This window comes from Eurosta solidaginis, chromosome 1 (assembly GCF_040869045.1).
Source record: "Eurosta solidaginis isolate ZX-2024a chromosome 1, ASM4086904v1, whole genome shotgun sequence".
Lineage (NCBI taxonomy): Eukaryota > Metazoa > Arthropoda > Insecta > Diptera > Tephritidae > Eurosta > Eurosta solidaginis.
The window spans coordinates 289019635-289043754 of NC_090319.1; the positions used below are offsets into that span (position 1 = coordinate 289019635).

Genomic DNA, 24120 nt, shown 5'->3' on the forward strand with positions numbered 1-24120 from the left:
TTTCGATATCGAAAAAGTGGGCGTGGTTATCGTGCGATTTCGCAAATTTTCAATACCAATCTATTCTGGGTCCAGATAAGCACGTATACCGAATTTAGTGAAGATATCTCAATATTTGCTGAAGCTATTATGTTAACGGACGCACAGAGCGACGGACGGGCGGACATGGCTTAATCAAATATTTTTTCGTAACTGATGATTTTGATATTTGGAAGTCTATATCCATCTAGATTCCTTTATACCTGTACAATCAACCGTTTTCCAATCAATGTAACAATACCCTGTGTATAAGAACAGAAGGGTATGAAAATGAGTTCGCTCCATGCCACTTTACTGTGTTTGAGGTTGATCTTTAAGAATCGCGAAATTGGCCTGTTAGTCCTCATCAAATATTTCAGGCATTAAGACTACGTAATTACTTGCTCTGGATATAACAAATGTATGGAGTATACTTACTTAATTGGCGTTTAACTGTCCAAACGGTTATGGCCGTCCAACAAGGCGCGCCAGTCGCTCCTTCGCTCCGATAACCGGCGCCAATTGGTCACACCAAGAGAGTTTAAATCGTTTTCCACCTGGTCTTTAAACGAAGTGGGGGCCGCCCTCTACCTCTGCTTCCATAGGCGGGTTCCGATAGAAACACTTTCTTGGCCGGAGCATCATCTTTCATTCGCATAACATGGCCTAGTCAGCGCAGCTTCTGCGTTTTAATTCGCTGGACTATGTCTATGTCTGCTTATAGCTCGTAGAGCTCATCATTAAATCTTCTTCGGTACTCGCCATCGCCAACCCGTAGAGGTCCATAAATCTTTCGAAGAACTTTTCTTTCGAACACTCCCAAAGCCGCTTCATCTGCTGTTGTCAGGGTCCATGCTTCTGCCCCATAAAGCAGGACGGGTACGATAAGTGACTTGTAGAGTATGATTTTCATTCGCCGAGAGAGGACTTTACTTTTAAATTGCCTACCTAGTCCAAAGTAGCATTTATTGGAAAGATTGATTCTTCGCTGGATTTCAGTGATGATGTTGTTGCTAGTGTTGATGCTGGTTCCCAAATAAACGAAGTCTTTTACTATTTCGAAATTATGGCTGCCAACAGTAGCGTGGTTGCCATATGGAGTATGGAGTATACATTCTTGTTTGTTTAGAGAATGGGTGAATGCGAAGCAATTTTAATCCCCTGTCAGTATGCTTTTGTTCGGATGCTGCAACCGGTTTGATGTGTCCTTCGACTTCACCACACATGGTTTTCAATTGGAGAAACTTAACTATTCCAGGGTACTTATTTTGCACGGGCTTATCGACTTGAATTCATTGTACCTGCTGAATTTAGGGTGGTCGTGCTATATTTTGTTCGTCCAGCTACATGACCTTACTTCAATCTCTAAGTTAGATAGATAGATATCTACCTATATCTCCAGGTCCACTAGTGGAAAAAAAAACTAGGATGTATGTTTTCGTAGGGGTCGAGCTCGTAACAAACATTATTTTGAACAGAATAGAAATGCTCGAGATGCATATTTACTCACTGATGCATTTCTGGTATGTTCTTGGACAGGTGTTGGGCTCATCCTTTTGCGACCAACTTTTGGAAAAAGCCCTATAAAAATTTTGTTAAAATTTTTTGTAATATTCGTGCACTACCATATTCATTTATTTTAAAGACAATACATTATTTGGAACCAAAACTTATAATTATGTGTGTATATGTATACGCATGCTTATATAATAATATAAAAAGTTTTATTAATGAATGTATCACATTTTCTGATAATCTGTGTTTGATTTTAAAAGACTGAACTGAATAAAGACTGAACTGCTGAAAGATATGAATTTGTTCCAGACTCAAGAGCGGTTGTTTTGAAAGCTACACTGTCAGAGTAACGAGCACGACGGAGAAGATCTTTAGCATTTTGGAGAGCTATCCTGGAATGGTATGGCAACCTTGGATTTCTTAATAATCTATCCATATTTCCTATCAAATTAGTTTCAGCAAAGTCATCATAAAATTGCTTTTCATTCCTGTTAATCTCTTCAAGCTTTTCCTTTGTGTTTGGGGAACCTAATGAAGTATTGAAGTAGAGCAGTAGAATTAATATTTTTTACTGAGCGAAATAATAATTACCTGAACCGCCACAACAATCAGTGATTTTTCCCGAACCACCTATGTAAAGAATGAATTATCAAGAAACTGCATTATAAGATCAGAAATGTTTAAATAATTGATTGATTGATGTGATGATTCATAAAGTTGCAGATGGGTAATTGCGGGGCTTGTAATGTGCAAACTCGGCATTGACGCTAAAAGGCCCGAAGAACTAACTATTGCCCATGTAAAACAAACGTTAAGAGTTGGGCTCATTGAAAAGAAACAGCGTCATCAGGTCTTAAGATTTATAGAGGTAGAGGATAGGCCATGTTATGCGAATGAAAGATGATGCTACGGCCAAGAAAGTGTTTCTATCGGAACCCGCCTATGGAAGCAGAGGTAGAGGGCGGCCCCCACTCCGTTGGAAGGACCAGGTGGAAAACGATTTAAACCCCCTCGGTGTGACCAATTGGCGCCGGTTGGCGGAGCGAAGGAGCGACTGGCGCGCCTTGTTGGACGGCCATAACCGTTTAGACGGTTAAGCGCCAATTAAGTAAGTAAGTAAGAAAGAGGTTTTAAAGCAGCGATGCTTCAAAAAATCAGAGCTTGTAGATTTAGCTGATGGCAAAAAAGAAGTACTTGGCTTATAACATCTTTATTATACTCAGCGTGCTTTGCACACAGAGTATATTAACTTTGATTGGATAACGGTTGGTTGTACAGGTGTAAAGGAATCGAGATAGATATAGACTTCCATATATCAAAGTCATCAGTATCGAAAAAAAATTTGATTGAGCCATTATCCGTCCGTCCGTCCGTCCATACGTATGCCCGTTAACACGATAACTTGAGTAAATATTGAGGTATACTCACCAAATTTGTTACACGAGCTTATCTGGACCCAGAATATATTGTTATTGAAAATGAGCGAAATCGGATGATAACCACACCCACTTTTTATATATATAACATTTTGGAAAACACAAAAAACCTGATTATTTAGTAAATAATACACCTAGAATGCTAAAAGTTCACATGTGGACTGATATTGAGACTCTTGATAAAAATTTGAAAACAATTTTAAAATGGGCGTGGTACCGCCCACTTGTGATGAAATCAATTTTACAAATATTATTAATCATAAATCAAAAATCGTTAAACCTATCGTAATGAACTCCGGCTGAGGTTGCTTTTACTATAAGGAATGCTTTGACGAAATTTAGCGAAGTCGGTTAAGGACCATTTCCTCTTTTATATAAAAGATTTCTAAAAGGGTCGTGGACGAATAAAATAAGCTATATCCTTGCAAAAAAGAGCTTTATATCAATGGTGTTTCACTTCCCAAGTGGATTTATAACAATAAACAGGAAAAACTTCAAATTAAAAAAAATGGGCGTGGCACCACCCCTTTTATCTTAACAAAATTGGGTACACAAGTTTTCCCTACAGCAAGAAATATTTCTAGAAAAAATGGACGAGATCGGTTAAAGATCACGCCCACTTTTATACAAAAGATTTTTGAAAGGGTCGTAGACGAAAATAATAAGCTATATCTTAGCGGAAAAGAGCTTTGTATCAATAGAATTTCACTTTCTAAATTGAATTATAACATTAAATTGGAAAACACTTAAATTTGAAGAAATGAGTGTGGCACCGCCCCTTTTTTGTCTAAGCAATTCTCAATGATTCGGGAGCCATAACTCGAAGAAAAAATTACATATCGTAACAAGATTGGGTTCACATATTTTCCTTATAGCAGAAAATATTTCTAGTAAAAATGGACGGGATCGGTTAAAGACCACGGCAATTTAGATATAAAACAAGTTTAAAAGGTCTAAAAGGGTCGTAGACTAGAATAATAACCTATAACTTAGCAAAAAATAGTTTTGAATCAATGATATTTCACTTATCAAGTTTTATTGTAAGAGGAAATCGGGAGATATTTTTTTTAAACGGGCGGTGCAACGTGTTATGTAGAAAAGTAATTTATCTGAAATGAAATGTGAAATTGAAGCTCTCGCTGAGTATATAATGTTCGGCTACACCCGAACATAGACACCTTTACTTGTTTTAAGTAGTTTCGGCTGACCTTAGAATTGCTCGAAACGACATGGAGTACTTTCAGTCTTATGATCAAGTCCGACAGACGTTGTCCCGACCATCTCTATCTCCCTTCTGCCTCCCTATTTTCTTTTTCTTTTGATTTCTCACCCATCCTTTTTCTTATCTCTTTCCTTCCGATTCCTCTTTTCCAAAGCCTGACTTTTTTTGAATATTGCATGAAAAAAGTAGTAAAAAAGTAGCAAAATAGCACCAACAATTTCTCCTCCTCCTCTATACTACTCGGAAATCCATGACCGGATTATGTGGGCCGTAAAATTTGTGTTGTTGTACTACTGACTTCACCGGTCTGGTTTTATTGCTTAAAGCGCAGGACTAAGAAAAAACAATAATATCCGTAAATTATCCATTTCGCTATACAAAATTTGCATTAAAAATTGGTTTTATGTTAAATCTGAACAAAAGCGAAACCCACAAACATATTCTTGAAAGCGAAGTAAAAACGATACTAATCGTTTTTGTCAATTCAAACTAGTCGATTCATACAATAAAATAGGGACTGTTCGTTTTTTTTTTTCAAATAAAGATGAATACATCGTGACATTAAGTAAGGGGTGAATGCGTGTGAGTATCAAATAATATGAAGCCAACATAGATCGAGAAATGTAAAAACTGTAAAAATATCTAAGGAAACTAGTGATGCAAAATTCATTGTTGGCTGTGTTGCTTCGAAAACCCTTTAAACAGGTGTGAATTTTCAACACAAAAATTGTAAATAATAAAATAATAAAAAAAATTTTTAAGTTAAACGAATTTATTGAAAACAATTCTTACATGAAGTAATAATAATATTTAAAGCTAGAAAGTAATTAGGTAGGTCCTAGGTACTAGTAATGACACTCCTCATCAATCTAGGGCGTTAATCAGACAATTAAGTAAAAGCGTTGGGCGCATGTTTTTTGAATCCTTCCTTGCGCCACCTAGCGATGTTTTTTTTTATAGGTCGCTTTCTATTCTTCTATGTATTATGTGTTCCAAATATGAGCCAAATCGGACCACAAATACGATTTTTTTGAATATCTCGATCCTTGCGTCACCTAGCGGCGATTTTTTTCTTATTATTGCATTGTCATCGGGGTATGAACTATATTCCAATATTCAAGCTTGTAGCTTATCGGGAAGTTACTTAAATTTCAATTACAAAATTCGTGGCAACCAGCCAGCCAACCAACCAGCCTGTCAAGTCAATCTAAATAAACCCGTTTAAAAATAGTAAAATACAGGGCTGTCTGCGCCTCTTAAGTTGTTAGTAGTTGGGCTACAGTTCGATAACTTTGAGACGGTGCGGCTTAATGGTAATGTACATAGTTTTTTGTGGATCACTCAATTTACTGCAATGTATTTACGTGATATATTGATGCGGTCTATGAGCTTTACGCAGACAGGTCGTTGGTGCAGCGAATAAAAAGGAAAGGACTCGCTATCTAGGTAACGCTATGCCAATGGACGAAGACGCTCCGGCCAAGAAAGTACTTCAGTCTACATCGCAGTCTGGAAGCAGAGAATGGAAAACTTCCACCGATTGGGAGAGACAAGTGGAGGAAGACTTGATCTCCGCTCTTGGTGCTCCCAATTGTCGTCAATTATAGTGAAACAAATATAGTTGGCGTGACTTGTTACGAAACGTTCAAAACCACTTAGTTGGTTAAGCGCCAATTAATGATGATGATTTACATGAATTATGGAGTGACATGTTATCGTGGTAAAAAAAATTTTAAACTTACCTTTATTACTGTTTTCACTGCCGGTCTGGGAGTCGCCTGGAGTGTTGCCTGAAAGCCCATCACAATCACAAACAGTATCCATATATGGAAAAAAAAGAAATTGAATACATAATATTAAATGTCTTAACTTTGTTAGTGTTGTAGTTATTAAAATTATCAACTTCTAAAGGAATTTAGAAAACTAAAGGGGTATAGCTAATCTGTCCGCCAACTCAAAGTTATTTGAAGCTTTTCTAACCCATCAGCTTCAATTTTCTACATCTTCTCTAATTCAAGCTGTCAACATGGGTTCTGTAATCTACCATTACCAAATTCTTGGAGTTCACAACTCACGTTTCAGACAAAATCTTCACACTGATGTAATTTACACGGATTTCTGTAAAGCTCTCGACAAAACATGACATTCTCTTCTTGTCTACAAGATTGCTCAGCTTGGAATTCAACCCGGTTTAACCCGTTGGATATCTTCCTATCCTGATGATCGTACTAAAAACTAACATTTCGTCACCATAGACATTTTGTCTGCTGTTCCGCAGGGCAGCCAAGTTGGTCCAATTCTCTTCTTGCTCTTTATAAACAATATTGCTACTACAGTAAAATTTTAAAAAATGTAGCTTGCGCTTACGGTATATAACTATTTAAGCCCTACTCGTCGATTGAGGACCGTTATTTAGTAACTTGGAAGAATGTAAATTATATGCCTCTCCTATGTGTTTTTCTCGACTAAAGCTCTTTTTTCAATATTAGTTAGGTCAGTAATAGAATACGGCTCGATTATCTTGAACTATCGCTATCAAGTCCATGATAGAATCAATACAAAAACTATTTTTATTCTTTGCCACAAAATATTTTCATTCGGAATCTTTATTTAATCTTCCACCTTAAACTAACCGGTTAAAGCTCATTAATCTTTCAACTCTTGCTAGTAGGAATGAACTTTTTCGGTGTTTATGCCAGGACTATAACTCTCACTCAAACGCATTTGATAGTTGGGACTCCCTTTTTTCTATAAAATAGACTGTTCTTTGTATGTTTCTAATCTTTTTTTCTATATATTAAAGTGTTACACTCAGCTGATGATACCTATTCTGTACCTGATTACTTTTAAATTTTGACTCTTGACAAACCGCTGCCATTAACGACTACACCGCAAAAACAAAAAAACAAGTAAAGGTGTCTAAGTTCGGGCGTAACCGAACATTATATACTTAGCGTGAACTTCAATTGTACATTTCCTTTCAGATATATTACTTTTATACATAACACGTGACACCGCCCGTTTTAAAGGAAAAATGTCTCCCCATTTCCTCTTACAGTAAAACTTGATAAGTTAAATATAATTGATTCAAAACTAGTTTTTGCTAATTTATAGCTTATTATTCTAGTCTACGACCCTTTTAAACATATTTTATATCTAAGTTGACGTGGTCTCTAACCGATCCCGCCCATTTTTACTAGAAATATTTTCTGCTATAAGGAAAATATGTGTACCCAATTTTGTTACGATGTATAAATTTTTCTTCGAGTTATGGCTCCCGAAACATAGAAATTTGCTTAGCCATAAAAGGGGCGGTGCCACCCCCATTTTCAAAAATTTTAGTGTTTTCCAATTTAATGTTATAATTCAATTTAGAAAGTAAAATCCTATTCTTATACATCTGTTTTTTGCAAAGATATAGCGTATTTTATTAGTCCATGACCTTTTTAAAAATCTTTTATATAAAAATGGGCGTGGTCTTTAACCGATCTCGTCCGTTTTTTCTAAAAATATTTCCTGCTATAGAGTAAATTTGTGTACCAAATTTTGTTAAGATCCGTTAATTTTTCTTCGAGTTTTGGCTCCCGAAACAAAGAAAATTGCTTAGTCATAAAAGGGGTGGTGCCACGCCCATTTTTTAAAATTTGAAGTTTTTCCTATTTACTGTTATAAATCCACTTGGGAAGTGAAACACCATTGATATAAAGCTCTTTTTTGCAAAGATATATTTCATTTTATTCGTCCACGACCCTTTTAAAAATCTTGTATATAAAAGTGGGCGTGATCCTTAACCGATTTCGTTAATTTGTCTCCAAAGCATTCGTTATAGTAAAGGCAACTCTCTGCCGAATTTTGTTACGATAGGTTTAACGATTTTTGGTTTATGATTAATAATATTTGTAAAATTGATTTTATCACAAGTGGGCGTACCACGCCCATTTTAAAAAGTGTTTCCAAATTTTTATCAAGAGTCTCAATATCAGTCCACACGTCAAGTTTAAAAATTCTAGGTGTATTATTTACTAAATAATCAGGTTTTTTGTGTTTTCCAAAATGTTATATATATAAAAAGTGGACGTGGTTATCATCCGAATTCGCTCATTTTCAATACCAATCTATTTTGGGCCCAGGTAAGCTGGTGTATCAAATTTGGTGAATATATCTCAATATTTACTCTAGTTATCGTGTTAACGAAATTTTTTTCGATAGTTATGCTTTTGATATATGGAAGTCTATATCTATCTCGATTCCTTTATGCCTGTACAATCAACTGTTACCCAATCAAAGTTTATATAATCTGTGTGCAAAGCACGCTGAGTATAATAAATAAATAAGCCCGCGATTGGATTTAAATGCTGGTTAGTTCCAACTCACGACCCCTTAGACCAAGTTTAATTCAAAGTAAAGAATTAAGGAGGGAGATACCTCTTTTTTGTGTGACCGAAATAGTAAGGTTAAGCGCCAATTAATGATGATGATTTATTTGAAGTCAATTATTGAGTGGCTTGTTATCGTGGTAGAAAATTTTGAAACTTACAAGAAAAATTCGTGCACTCGCATGTACCTATGCCTACCTGTATTACTGTTTCCATTGCCGGTCTGAGAGTTGCCTGGTGTGTTGCTTGAAGTGTTGCCTGAAGTGTTGCCTGGAGTGTTGCCTGAAGTGTTGCCTGGAGTGTTGCCTAGAGTGTTGCCTGAAGTATTGCCTGGAGTGTTGCTTGGAGTATTGCCTGAAGTGTTACCTGGATTGTTGCCTGCAGTGTTGCCTGAAAGCCCATCACAGTCACAAACAGCATATATATATAGAAAAAAAAGAAATTGAAAAAAATAATTCATAATATTGTAACGAATATTTGTAGCACTAAGGGATACTATCATTTCTAAGCCGATGCTAAGCAGTGACTTGTATGCACATCAATAATTCAATCATTATCTCTACACATATGTAGGTACACGCAGCGGGAAAGCAATGCACAACCACATGCATATATCTGAGATTCTCCCGATGCAATGATTGTGCAAGTGTTGCTCACATATACCCGCGCATGGGGCATGAGAGAATCTATAAAATTATGCATCTGTAGTTACAGCTGAGTAATTTTATAGCTGATAATTAGTAAGTTCTGGAAATAGAAAACCTATAAATATGCCACGAGGAAACCAGACAGTATAAAAGGCAGCAACAGGAGAGGCACGACAATCAGTTTGATTTAAGACGCTATCTGGCGAGCAATAGTAGTGTTATTCTGAAGTACTTTAATAAAGACCATTTTGCATTATTGAATAGTGGAGTTATTTATTCAACAGTTTAGTGATTCGAACGCAGGTTGCAAATAAGGGGAAATGCAGTAAATTCGTAACAATTGGTGTCAGAAGAAGAATTGTTGAATAAACTCCGAATATTGCGAGTACAACCCGGACATGGCAAAGTTGAGTGAATTGGGGATCCAGCAACTGAAGAAAGAGCTGGAGAGCCGCGGATTGAATACAAACGGCAATAAGATCGAACCTCAAGCACGGCTATGATAAGTTATGGAGTCGGAAGGAATTAATGTGGACGATGATGTCTTTCATCCTGATGGGGTAGAGGCAACAACAAAAATGGAATAGAAGAACGGAAGTCCGAGTCCAGTAGCAAGCGGCGAGAATAATGCGATATTGGCTTTGTTATCACAGATATCGACAAAAATGGAAACCCAGGAAATACGTATAACAGAACGAATAACATCTCAACTGGAAGAACAAATGACACGCATTTCAGAAATATCATCACAAATTTCAACGGGTATGTCATCTCAACTAGAAGAAGAGGATACGTATATGGCATAGCAGTTGAAAACACAAGAGGAGCGCTTATCATTGCAGGTGGCACAAATGTCTTCGCAGTTAGAAGCACATGAAGCAAGGGTAACAACAAAGCTGGAAGCACAGGATACAAAAATTGTACAGCTCGAAGATAAAATTGATGCCGACATAGAAGCTTTGAGAGGTCATATACAGGAGTTGCAAATAAATCACCCAGCTGCTTCAGCGGGTAATCCAAAGGTAAAAGCACCTTCTCTTGACGGCTCTGTTCCTTTCCAGGTCTTTAAGCTACATTTTGAGAAGACTGCAGCAGTGAACAATTGGAATGAGGAAGATAAAGTTGCTGCACTGTTCGTGGCATTGAAAAGGCCTGCAGCGGAAATCTTACAGACTATTCCAGAGTACGAACGGAACAATACCAAAATACTGCTCTCAGAATCGCCACGGGCTGTCTTCTTGTGTCCCCAGAACACCATCTGCATAATGAGGCGAGAATACTCCCCATCAGGGAGAGAAATGAGATGCTGACCAAATAGTTCCTGTTGAATACCCAGAAACCTGGTCATCCCAACAGACATCTGATTGATGAACCAGCACCGCCTAGGGGCTTAAGGAGTCATCTCCGTAAGCATTTTGAGGAAATACGGCACCTGAGAACCCAGCCGTATGAAGTGAAAAAACACAAGCAGGTCCTTGGTGAAATCCATAAACAGGCGTTGGACCTTTATGCCGGGAATTGCCCGGTGAATCCGGTACTTAACGAAAATTATCCAAAACTTGCGGAAGAGGAACGCATACTCCCCAGGGAAACGCGTGTCACTCTTGCTCAACTTCGTTCTGGATACTGTAACAGGTTAAACTCTTACCTATCCAGAATCAACCCCGACATACAAAATGTATGCCCCGCTTGCAATGTGTTCCCACATGACACCACCCATCTCTTCAATTGTAATGTGGAACCAACGTCTCTAACACCCCTTTCCTTATCGTCTACCCCTGTTGAAACGGCAAGTTTCCTTGGACTCCCGTTAGAGGATATTTATGACAATTAGTGATCGGTCGCGGCTATTAAGTGGGGCGAGCATTGCTACAACAACAACAACAACAACGAACGGAACAACTATGAAACATTGATGAGCGCTCTAGAGAGGCGATACGGAAGCGAACACAGGAAACAGATATACCGAATTTAGTTGAAAAACCACTACCAAAAAGCGAATGAAACTTTGCAGGAGTTTGCGTCGGATATCGAAAGACTGGCCCACCTAGCAAATGCGGACGCACCCGTGGAATACGCCGTGAGGGTAAAAATCAAGAGCTTCATATATGGCATACGAGATGTGGAAACGAAACGAGCTACATATGCGAATCCAAAACTAACATTTGCTGAAACAGTATCGCATGCACTGACTCAGGAAACAGCCTCACTTTTGAGTAAGTCAGCGTACAAAGCTCAACGTGTGGAAGTAGAAAGGCCAGAGTGGGTAGACGATATTTTAGAAGCAACAGAAGAATAATGGTGAAATCGGCCACATTGCTCCTCATTGCAGCACCGGTCCTAGTAGTTCCAACTTGGGTGACCGAAAACGCAAAGCTGGAGGAGATAAGCAAGAGCGAGTCAGATGTAAAGATCGGAAACTTGCCCCAGCTATTGAATGTCCTGTGATATCTGTGTCGCAAATTGGAAAGAAATCAAGCAGTCGTACCGTCAGAGGGAATATCGATGGAAAAGAACGTGTATTGACTGTAAATAGGGGCGCATGTCATTCCTTGATTCGATCTGATTTGGTCTACAGGAGAGTAAAGCATTACCTGGGGCAAGGTTGCGTACGGTCACTGGCGAGTATAACCAAGTCCAGGGAGAAGTGATCTGTGAAGTCTTAATTTGGTAGGTCATGGTTCTAAACAAATTCTTTGTAGCGGATATTATTGATGAAGTCATATTGGGAGTGGACTTCTTAGTTGACCATGACATCAGGATCGACATGCTGAGAAGGAGTATGCGTTATAAGAACCAGGATATACCACTTAACTTTAGTTTGGAAAAAGGGTTCAGCAGTAATCGAGTACTGGTGGGGAAGACTCGACAAAGACCACGAAATTCAAAGGTAAAGGTTGATGGATCCAATGGGTCAAATAAAGCGAAATCAAAAGTACCTGCGAGAGAAATACTGGCATTGACAAAACCAAAGGGACGTACGAAAACGAAGGAAAGAATTTCCCAGAAGGAATGTGAGGATAGTTTCAAGCCAGGGCGCACCATTTTTGTGAAACGTGGGAACGTTACTTATTATGCGAAGCCAATCCGTCAAGCGCAAGCTCTGCGAAGTAGTTCATTGGCCAAACAACAGAGTGCGAGGGAACGATACAGGATAATGAGTAGTAAGATGAAACGCAGATACGATGAGTACAATAATTCGGAAGGTTTCTTGGCAGGAGATTTGGTACTGTTATATAACCCGAAAGGTGTTCCATCCATTTCGGTGCAGTTGGGAAGGCCCCGTACAAAGTTGTGAAAAAGATCAGTGATACCAGCTACCGCATACAAACCATTGGGAAACCACGAAATAGAGGGGTGGTTCATTTGGAGATGCTAGCAGGGTTTAGATCGAGAGATTTTTCTGATCGGGACGATCGGACTTACGTGGAGGACGAATATTAGCAGCACTAAGGGATACTTTCATCTCTAAGCCGATGCTAAGCAGTGACTTGTATGCACATCACTAATTCAATCATTATGTCTACACATATGTACGTGCACGCAGCGGAATAGCAACGCACAACCACAAGCATATATCTCAGATACTCCCGAAAGTATGCAATGGTTGTGCAAATGTTGCTCACATATACACGCGCATGGGGTATGAGAGAAGCTATAAAATCATGCATCTGTAGTTACAGCTGAGTAATTTTATAGCTGATAACTAATTAGTAAGTTCTGGAAGTAGAAAACCTAGAAGTATGCAACGAGGAAACCAGACAGTATAAAAGGCAGCAACAGTAGAGGCACGACAATCAGTTTGATTTAAGACGCTATCTGGCGAGCAATAGTAGTGTTATTCTGAAGTACTTTAATAATGACCATTTTGCATTATTGAATAGTGGAGTTATTTATTAACAGTTTAGTGATTCGAACGTTAGGAGAAGGTGGCAAATAAGGGGAATTGCAGTAAATTCGTTACAATATTAAATGTTTTAACATTGTTAGTATTATAATAATTAAAATCATCAACTTCTAAAGGAATTGGTAAGAATTAATTATATTACCTGAATCAGCGTTTTGATTATTTCCTGAAGTTGCATCATTTCCTCCAGCAGCCCCTATTCATTGAGAAAGTTATGTTATAAGTAAATTTCATGTAAAAACCTTACAATTAAATGTGTGTCACAAACTTCTCATGAAAATAATACATCAAAATAATTAAAAAAAAAAAAATTTTTTTAATTTACTTCATCTATAATATTTTTTTTTCCCCTTCGGTTTGGTACATGATACGAAGCAATCTGATTTAATGTTTAGTCTCTTAAACTTGAGTAGATCTTCTGTAGAAAACTAAAGGTATATAGCTAACCTGTCTGCCATCTCAAAGTTATTTGCAGCTTTCATTACCCATCAGCTTAAATTTTCATATCTTATTATAAATAAATAAATAAATATATCTTCTATATTTCAACAATTCTGTAAGGATATCTCTATCATTACCAATTCCGTGGAGTTCAAAACTCCCGTTTTAGACAAAATCTTCACACTGAAGTAATTTACACGTATTTCTGTAAAGCTCTCGACAAAACGTGACATTCTCTTCTTGTTTACAAGCTTGGTCAGCTTGGATTTCAATCCGCTTTTACCCATTGGATATCTTCCTATCTTAGTGATCGTATTTAAAACTCATATTTCGTCTCCATAGACGTTTCTTCTGGTGTTCCGCGAGGCAGCCAATTTGGTCCACTTCTCTTCTTGCTCTTCATAAACAATATTGCTACTTCAGTAAAGTTGTAAGCAATTTTAGTATGTGCTGACGGTATATAACTTTTTAGGTTCTACTCGTCCATTCAGGATCGTTATTTAGTAACTTGTTGGAATGTAAATATAAAACTATGTGTTTTTCTAGACTAAAGCTCTTTTTACAACATTAGTTAGGCCAATAATAGAATACGGCTCGTTTATCTTGAACTCTCGCTATCAAGTCCATGCTAGAATCATACAAAAACAATTTTTATTTTTTTCCTTAAAATATTTTCATTCGGACTCTTTATTTAATCTTCCACCTTATACTAACCGGTTAAAGCTCATTTATCTTTCAACTCGCGCTAGTAGGAATGAACTTTTTCGGTGTTTATGCCAGGATTATAACTCTCACTCAAACACATTTCATAGTTCGGCCTCCCTTCTTTCTATAAAAAAGACTGTGTTTGTATGTTTCTAATATTTGTTTTCTATTTATTAAAGTATTACACTCAGCTGAGGATATCTTTTTTGTACCTGATTTCGACGCTTGACGACCCGTTCCCCATCATCGACTCCTCCACAAAAAAAAAAAAACAAAAAAAAAAAAAAAGTAAGAAGGCTAAGTTTGGGTGTAACCGAACATGACATACTCAGCTGAGAGCTTAGTTGCGTTGGTTTCGTCAATGGTTTATAAGTGGTTTTTATTCCATATCACATATATTTGGGAAATATTGACCAAATTGAGGACCAAGGGTGACGTTTTTGGAATGATTTTCCTTCATCCTTCATCCAAATAAGGGAAAATCACCATGTATGAAAATGAACCTAGGATAACCCTGGAATGTGTTTGTATGGCATGTGTATCAAATGAAAGGTATTACAGCGCTCTGAGATGAATGACCAGGAAAATATATACCCAATTTCATTAAGATACCTCAAAATTTACTCAAGTTATCGTGTTTACGGACAGACGGACGGACATGGGTAAATGAATTTCTTTTCTCGCCCAGATTATTTTGAGATATAGAAGTCTATATCTATCTCGATTAGTTTATACCGTTACGGGATACCATTATGCGAACAAAATTAATATACTCTGTGAGCTCTGCTCAGCTGAATATAAAACAAGTAAGGAAGGCTAAGTTCGGGTGTATCCGAACATTACATACTCAGTTGAGAGCTATGGAGACAAAATGAGGGAAACTCACCATGTAGGAAAATGAAACTAGGGTAACCCTGGAATGTGTTTGTATGACATGTGTAACAAATGGAAGGTACTAAAGAGTATTTTAAGAGGGAGTGGGCCATAGTTCTACAGGTGGACGCCATTTAGGGATATCGCTCTAAAGGTGGACCAGGGCTGACTCTAGAATTTGTTTGTACGATATGGGTATCAAATGAAAGGTGTTAATGAGTATTTTAAAAGGGAGTGGGCCTTAGTTCTACAGGTGGGCTCCTTTTCGAGATATCGCCATAAAGGTGGACCAGGGGTGACTCTGTAATGTGATTGTACGATATGGGTATCAAATTAAAGGTATTAATGAGGGTTTTAAAATTGAGTGGTGGTAGTTGTAGTATCCCAAAGTTGAAGGCTTTTGTGGAATGTGAATTGGGTATAAAAATTATTTTGGAAAACTTGCGAAAATAATGCAATTAATTTTCTAAATGCACTTCCATGTATCAAAATCATCAGCATAAAAAAAAAAAAAAATTTGCTAAAGCCATGTCCGTCTGTCCGTTAAGACGATAACTTGAAGAAATATTGAGATATCTTAACCAAATTCAATATACGGGATTATCTGGACTCAGAATAGACGGGTATTGAAAATGAAAGAAATCGGACGATAACTAAAATATATGGATAAAATGAGATAACTCAAAAACGAATACCGCTAAGACTATGAAATTCGATAGGTGGATAGGTTTTGTGACGCAAAATTTAAATTCGAAAAAAATTTGGAATATGGTCGTGGCGCCACCCACATTTAGAAGAAAAAAATTTGGAAATTTAACAAGTTTAACATCGTAAATCAAAATCCGTTAAATTTATTTTCAATTGAAATTTGTCAGAGATACTATCCTTGCCAAATTATATAGACTGAGTTAAGATAATCAGGATCGGTTAAGGACCACATCCACTTTTCCTATAAGTCTAACCTTAACAAAGTTGCAATAACTCTATGGTATTTAACTACATTTGATTGATATTCTACCTCAGTAGAGGTATGGTGGAGCTAAGAATAAAACTTCAACAAATTTTGAAAATGGGCGTAACCCGCACCTTTTTCGTTACTCTTTCCAAAATTTTTTTTCAAAGCTAAAACTGTTGAACTGCATGCTCTCAAGTTGATTAGTGGAAGCCTCTGTATCCTTTTTACTTTTTTGAACGAAAATGAGTTCAGAATATAACCATATATGTATTACTGCGCAGTCTTATAACACTACTAGCCACACAAAGCAAACAACAAACAATGTTTCAAATGCACAGCTGGGTCTGTTATTTGGTTTCACAAGAACTTGGACTTTCTTACTTGTTTGTATTACTTCTCGCTATAAATCGAATGAAATGGTAATTTATACATTATAATCTAACTAATGGAAGCGAATAATTATTACATTTTTACATTTATACTTCAACAAAATTTGCCACCTCGATGATTTTGTGCTACAAACTTGTACTTCGAATATAAAGAACAAGTAAGGAAGGCTAAGTTCGGGTGTAACCGAACATTACGTACTCACCATATATATAAATCACCATGTAGGAAAATGAACCTAGGGTAACCCTGGAATGTGTTTGTATGACATGTGTATCAAATGAAAGGTGTTAATGAGATTTTTAAAAGGGCGTGGGCCTTAGTTCTATAGGTGGACGCCTTTTCGAGATATCGCCATAAAGGTGGACCAGGGGTGACTCTAGAATTTGTTTGTACGATATGGATATCAAATGAAAGGTGATAATGAGTATTTTAAAAGGGCGTGGGCTTTAGTTCTATAGGTGTACGCCTTTTCGAGATATCGCCATAAAGGTGGACCAGGGTGACTCTAGAATGCGTTTGTACAATATGGGTATCAAACGAAAGGTGTTAATGGGTATTTTAAAAGGGCGTGGGCTTTGGTTCTATAGGTGTACGCCTTTTCGAGATATCGCCATAAAGTTGGGCCAGGGGTGACTCTAGAATTTGTTTGTACGATATGGGTATCAAATGAAATGTGCTAATTTGTATTTTAAAAGGGAGTGGGCCTTGATTCTATAGGTGGACACCTTTTCGAGATATCGCCATAAAGGTGGACCAGGAGTGACTCTAGAAATTATTTGTACGATATGGGTATCAAAGGAAAGGTGTTAATGGGTATTTTAAAAGGGAGTGGGCCTTAGTTCATTGGATGGACGCCTTTTCGATATATCGCCATATAGTTGGACCAGGGGTGACTCTAGAATTTGTTTGTACGATATGGGTAACAAATGAAATGTGTTAATGTGTATTATAAAAGGGAGTGGGCCCTAGTTCTATAGGTGGGCTCCTTTTCGATATATCACCATAAAGGTGGACCAGGGGAGACTCTGTAATGTGCTTGTACGATATGGATATGAGGATTTTAAAAGGGAGTGGGTGGTAGTTGTATATGTGAAGGCGTTTTCCAGATATCGAACAAAATGTGGACCAGGGTGACCCAGAACATCATCTGTTGGATACCGTTAATTTATTTATATATATAAGGGTTTTTTAATTCGTCCTGCAGAACCTTTTCATATTCTTCTACTTAATATGGTTGGCGGCTACCGTGGTGTGATGGTAGCGTGCTCCGCCTACCACACAGTATGCCCTAGGTTCAAACCCCGGGCAAAGAAACATCAAAATTTTAGAAATAAGGTTTTTCAATTAGAAGAAAATTTTTCTAAGCGGGGTCGTCCCTCGGCAGTGTTTGGCAAGCGCTCCGGGTGTCTTTCTGCCATGAAAAGCTCTCTGTGAAAACTTATCTGCCGTCATGCCATCATGCCGTTCGGAGTCGGCATAAAACATGTAGGTCCTGTCTGGCCGATTTGTAGGGAAATCAATAGGAGCACGACGCAAATTGGAAGAGAAGCTTGGCCTTAGATCTCTTCGGGGGTTATCGCGCCTTACATTTATTTTATTTTTTAATATGGTAGGTGTCACACCCACTTTACAAAGTTTTTTCCAAAGTTATATTTTGCGTCAATAAACTAATCCAGTTACCATGTTTCATCCCTTTTTTCGTATTTGGTATAGAATTATTGCATTTTTTTCATTTTTCGTAATTTTCGATATCGAAAAAGTGCGCGTGGTCATAGTCGGATTTCGTCCATTTTTTATACCAATACAAAGTGAGTTCAGGTAATTACGAGAACTGAGTTTAGTAAAGATATATCGATTTTGCTCAAGTTATCGTGTTAACGGCCGAGCGGAAGGATAGACGGTCGAATGTGTATAAAAACTGGGCGTGGCTTCAACCGATTTAGCCCATTTTCACAGAAAATAGTTATCGTCGTAGAATCTATTTCCCTATCAAATTTCACAAGGATTGGTAAATTTTTGTTCAACTTATGGCATTAAAAGTATTCTAGACGAATTAAATGAAAAGGGCGGAGTTACTCCCGTTTTGAAAATTTCTTTTATATTTGTATTTTGTTGCACAATATCATTACTGGAGTCGAATGTTGACGTAATTTACTTTTATACTGTAAAGATATTAGGTTTTTTGTTTGTAAAGATATTAAATGTCATGCTCATTATGATATCTTCAATGACTGCCAAATTACAGCTTGCAAAATTTTAAACTACCTTCTTTTAAAAGTGGGCGATGCCACGCTGTGGTAGTAGTCCGATTTCGTTAATATTAAATAGCGATCTGAGATGAGCGCACAGGAACCTGCATACCAAATTTAATCAAGATACCTCAAAATACACTCAAGTTTTCGTGTTTACAGACGGACGGACATGCCTAAATGAATTTGTTTTTTCACCCAGATCATTTTGATATATAGAAGTGTGTATATCTAACTCGATTAGTTTATGCCGTTACGGATTACGGTTATGCGAACAAAGTTAATATACTCTGTGAGCTCTGTTCAGCTGTGTATAAAAATTGTGAGTTCCGTCAGCAAGCTTCGGGTGGTGGTGCCATGTATCAGAGTCGTGCGCGCTCCACCCACCATCCCAAAATATATCCAGTTTACTGTATAAGTAATATTCATTGGTTTTTAAGAAAAATGGAAAATTATCCATTTCAAATAGCTTTGTTATTAAAAACTATTTCAAGCATTTTTCAGAAATATTTTGGGTAAGATTTATAAAATTACCTGTAGTGACTTTTGAAGTTGTGGGAGTTGTTTCAGCAGAACCTATTTATATAGAAAAATATGTCATTAATACAATTATAAGAAAAAATAAATAAAAATAAGTGAGGTCAAAGCTGCTGTTCCCAATACAAAATCGTTTTTAAAAAGAGTCGGCAAAAATTAGTTTTGCGTTGTAATTTAGAGATTATATAGTTATTAACTAGTCCGTGATAAAACAAAAAAAAAAGAGCGTAACGAAGTCCATATCTCCCTTAAACTTCAAGTTATTCAAAATACATTTATAATTTGGGATAACCTAAGCTCTATAGTTTTTTATACATGTGGGGCTGGCAGTGTTAAACGTAAAGTCCACGCCTTTTAAATGACATTATGTTAGCATTTCATATAAAATCCTTTTTGTGTCATAACAAAAGCACGTACCAAAAAAAAAAATTTTTTTTCAGACATTAATCTTGGTGCTTTAAAAAAATCATGTAACTTCAGACATTTTTACAATGACGAAATTTCAGAATGTATCGCTGATTGGGCAACGAAACTTTTCGAGGAGCTTCGTAGAATATTATAGAATTTGCCTGTTTAAATTTTTTGCCCAAAGGTGCAATATATGGAGCCATAATTGGGTCTCTTTAAAAGTTGCTTGCTTTTGTCGTGCACTCATTTTAAGGGTTTCATATATTTCAAGTTACGTTCTTTTATTTTGGTTTTAATTTTAAGATACCTAGAATTGAGATTTTTCCTCGGGATTTCAAAAATCTATAGCAAGTTAAAAGCACGTAATAACGCGTTACATGATTCTGTTATACCATGGGAGATCTGCTTGGTAATCTAAAGATTATTTTACAAAATTATTCAATTACTAAAAATAACAGTGAGCTGTGAGATCGGATCTAAGCAGTTATATATAGTTATAATAATAATAAATATATAGTTATAAATATAATAATAAAAGTAATAATAATAATAAAATTACCTGAAGTGCTGCTTTCAGTGCTGCTTTGAGTTGAGCTTTTTGGGCTAGCTGTACCTATTCATAAAAAAAGATATGTTCTAAAATGTACAAAGTGGCTAAACTTATATATTTTCCACGAAAATAGTGTTAAGAACCTATTATTTAATGGCAATAGCTTTGTTTTTCATATTTTAAAGTAAGTAATTGTATAAGATGATGAAAAATAAAAATATTGTTCACCTATTAAAATTTATTTTTATTTATGGGAGGAGTATCAGGTTTACTCATAAAACGCACCTGGTCACATTCAAAATTCTTCCCTAATACTAACAATTATATGTTATCAGCTGAGAGTTTAAGCCCGCTAAGTAACATTTCTGTCAAGAATGAGATTTTTTGCAGCTTGGAAGTCTCTGCTCTGCTACATCAACCCATCAAAATAATAGTATCATGTAGTGGCTATAAGCAAAAAAGCGGACCGTTTCAATGAAAGTAATCTATTTTTTTTGGCTGCCGTCTAAACAATTTATAATGCGTTTTGTCAGGTTTGCACTCTATGACGAAGACCTAGAATTATTGAAATATTGATCAGTTAAAATTTGAATCATTATATGAAATGTTACCTTAAAAATATGTAGATTACTAAGCAGTTCACAAGGTGTCCTATTCGATTTATGTGCTATGTTTGAATCATTTTTATATTGTTAACAATAGAAATAGCCTAAACCTTACAATTTTACAAACCGATGGGGAATTTTTTTATTTCTCCAATAAAAAAACTTACGAGTGTAGCGAATTATAAAAATTTATAGCTATTTCATCTTTCGAAAGGAAGAAAATAAATAAATTAATCTCTTTGTTTTGATGGTGTTTTGTTTTTGTCAGCTCTGATTTACTTTTGAATGTCCTAACCCATTACCGTTTGATTGGGTACAATTCTGAAAAGTTTAGTAGACTCTCCTCTCTTTAATAAACTATTGAACCGCTTTTGTTTTACAATCCTGCTTTGGATCTGATGAAATGTCCAGAAATCGAATTTGGTCAGAAACTAACACAATGAACTGCAATAGAAAGATTTGAGACGTTTTTTCATCTATAAGACTCCCATAAATATATTTTCCAAAAAAGTAGTTTTGCACCCAACTTTGCTATTGAAATAGGAGACACTGGAAAGTAAATAGTAACGTTCTTCGATTTAATACAAAATTGGCAATATCTAACTTTTTTCATTCACTTTTATATAGCTTCACTTAATTAAATAAAGTAATTAAATTCAAGACGCGATAACCTCCGAAGATAGTTTAGGCCGAGGTCCACTTCCAATATGCATCGTACTCCTTTTAATTTTTCTACAAATTGGCGGGTCGTGTCCCGTATTTTTTTTTACCGACCCCGAACGGTATAAGCAAGGCTTAAAAAATTTTGTTTTTTTTTTTTTAATGAGTTTTTTTCTTTGAGTGTATAATATGCAATTGTAGACGTGTTTGTGTCGTGCTGCTGGTTTTGTCACTTTTTCCTGTAATAATAATTTGTACATGCACGTAAAGTAGCCAAAAACTGAGTGCTAATCTGTTGCTTGTCTCCCGTGCATTGAAATAGTATATTATAGTTAACTTTTTCCGCGTAAATATTGATTTCCATAAATTTTTCTAATGTCTACGGTTGATAAAAAAGTGACAAGAAGCACAAAGTTGTCCCCGCCGAAGGGCAATGCCCCGCTTTATGGCAAAGTTAGAGATGGTGAGAGCCCACAAGCGGCGCAATGGCTGAAACAAATGAAACATATGGAGAGTAAACTGGAGAGCATGGTGGCGAATTTGAGTGGGAACATAAAGAGTAGTGAAGAGCGACTTATGCAGCGATTCAATGACATTGAAGTAGAGTTGCGAAGTATTAAGACCACTGTCAAACTCTTTGATGTGAGGTTGACTGCTGTAGAATCAGCGTGTGAAGAAATTGCCGGGCTTAAGGCAAAAGTGGTTTTGCTGAAAAATGAGTCGGAAAAGCAAGAGAACGCAGCTGCTGCTACTTACCTTATAATTAACGGCGTACCCAATTGTGCAAATAAGAGTTGCTTGGAGATCTTCTCCGATATTTGCAAAGCAGTGAAACATGAGATGCCAGCGGTAAGAGACATTTTCCGAGTACCTGATACGAAACCAAACCGTGGCAGCAGCCCCCCACACACTTCGACGTCGACTTCCTCCCAATCATCGTGAAACTTCAATCGTCATAGGCCCGCAGTATACTCTTCATGTCGGTAGCTGGCTACTGCAAAGCTAATAAGAGAGCTCTTACTTTACATGATATTGCTGTTGAAGGTGCAGCGAACATTCACCTGCACGAAAGTTTGTCGAGAGCAAAACGTGAGCTTATGCATTATACAGCCCAGCTCAAACGCCAAAAACATTTGGCAGCTGCTTTCTCGATACGCGGGCAAGTGTTTGTACGTAAAAGAGACGGGGAGAAGGCGACTCGTTTAAATGGTAAACAAGAAATTGATGAAATTGTCGCCACATCATAGAATAGGAAGAATGATTTTCTCATGCGGTGATTTATTTGTTTTGTTTAATATAAGTTTCACTAAGCATTTTTCTCTCACATCTCTTATTTCTTTTTCATTGTTTGGTGTTGCTTTTTTCTATATTCTTATTTGCTCTAATTTTTGCTTACACTTCTTCTTTTTCCTGTTTACTTCTTCAATTCCTCTTACACTTGTTTTTCCTGTACTATCTACTTGCCCTCTGTTGGCTTATATTTACTTTACTTGTATCACTAGGCAAATTTGCATATTTGTTTTACTGCTGATTAGAAATGTTTGCATTGATGTTTTCATTGAAGTTGTGTATCATTTAACGTGACTGTTCAACAAATATTCGGCACTAATGATAAACACAAGGTGATGTTGGATATACTGTGTAAACAAGCGAATGATCTTAACGTAGTTCACTTTAATGCACGGAGCCTGTGCTCTGATAAGATGGACTATGTTAGATATATTTTTAATAATTCGTTGGTAGATATCATTTGTATATCTGAGACCTGGTTCGGTGAACATGTCGCTGACCTACATTGCTGCATTAGCAACTATAATGTTGTGCGAAATGATCGAAAGCACAAAAAAGGGGGTGGGGTAGCTATATATTGCAGAAAATCGCTCAAAATCAAAACTCTTGCTAAATCTGAAGGTTGTGGTACTGAATATATTATTTCAGAGGTTACAGATGGTATCACCAAAATACTTGTTTCATGCGTATATAACCCGAATAAATGTTTATTGCTAGATGGCTTCTTTTCTGATTTGTCTGTTCATGTTATTGAGTATGAGTGTTATGTTATATGTGGCGACTTTAATGTAAACTTACTTGTGAAAGATTCGATTAGTATCAAACTGCGTGATCAAATATCAGCAGCTGGACTAACTATTGTTAATGAGAAAATACCCACAAGAAACGCTAATAACGCTAGGCCAAGCATTCTAGATTTTTTTATTACCACTGATCTGGCCTTAATTCTTAAATTTGACCAACTATTTTTCATATCCGACCATGTTTTGCTCTTCTGTACTGTTGATGTAGTGTTAGAACGTCCTGCTGCTGGTGTTACTTTCTCGTACCGTGATTTCCGCTCTGTAGATACCAGTGCTTTTTTCTCTGATTGTAACGCCATTTGTTGGAATCAATGTTGGAATTACGAGTCGGTATACTCAAAGCTCGAGTTTCTTAATAATCAATTGACTTCCGTTTTTGATCGGCACGTGCCCCTACGTAATGCTAAAGTTATAAATAAATCTTGCCCTTGGTTTACCAAGAGAGTTAGTGCTGCAATCCAAAAATGAAATAAGGTGCATGCAAAGTGGGAAGGCTAAAGACGAATGCATCATGGTGTGAGTATAAAGTTGCC

The 24120-nt window shown here is 36.8% G+C and overlaps 1 protein-coding gene across 3 annotated transcripts in view; it reads right to left on the reverse strand.

The window, feature by feature from the left end:
* Positions 1–1667: 1667 nt before the first annotated feature.
* Positions 1668–24120, reverse strand: part of LOC137243473 (sericin-2-like) — a 30402-nt gene continuing 7949 nt past the window's right edge. Inside the window, exons 3-9 of one of the 3 annotated variants that reach the window (XM_067771263.1) lie at positions 20239–20292; positions 19269–19310; positions 13264–13317; positions 8766–8957; positions 5934–5981; positions 2125–2163; positions 1668–2061 (exon numbers count right to left, since the gene is read on the reverse strand). In XM_067771263.1, coding sequence (XP_067627364.1) covers positions 1787–2061; positions 2125–2163; positions 5934–5981; positions 8766–8957; positions 13264–13317; positions 19269–19310; positions 20239–20292 — 704 coding nt within the window. In that variant the 3' untranslated portion in view covers positions 1668–1786. The remainder of the gene's footprint in view (positions 2062–2124; positions 2164–5933; positions 5982–8765; positions 8958–13263; positions 13318–19268; positions 19311–20238; positions 20293–24120) is intronic. The other 2 variants (XM_067771270.1, XM_067771276.1) reach the window with 2 other exon arrangements.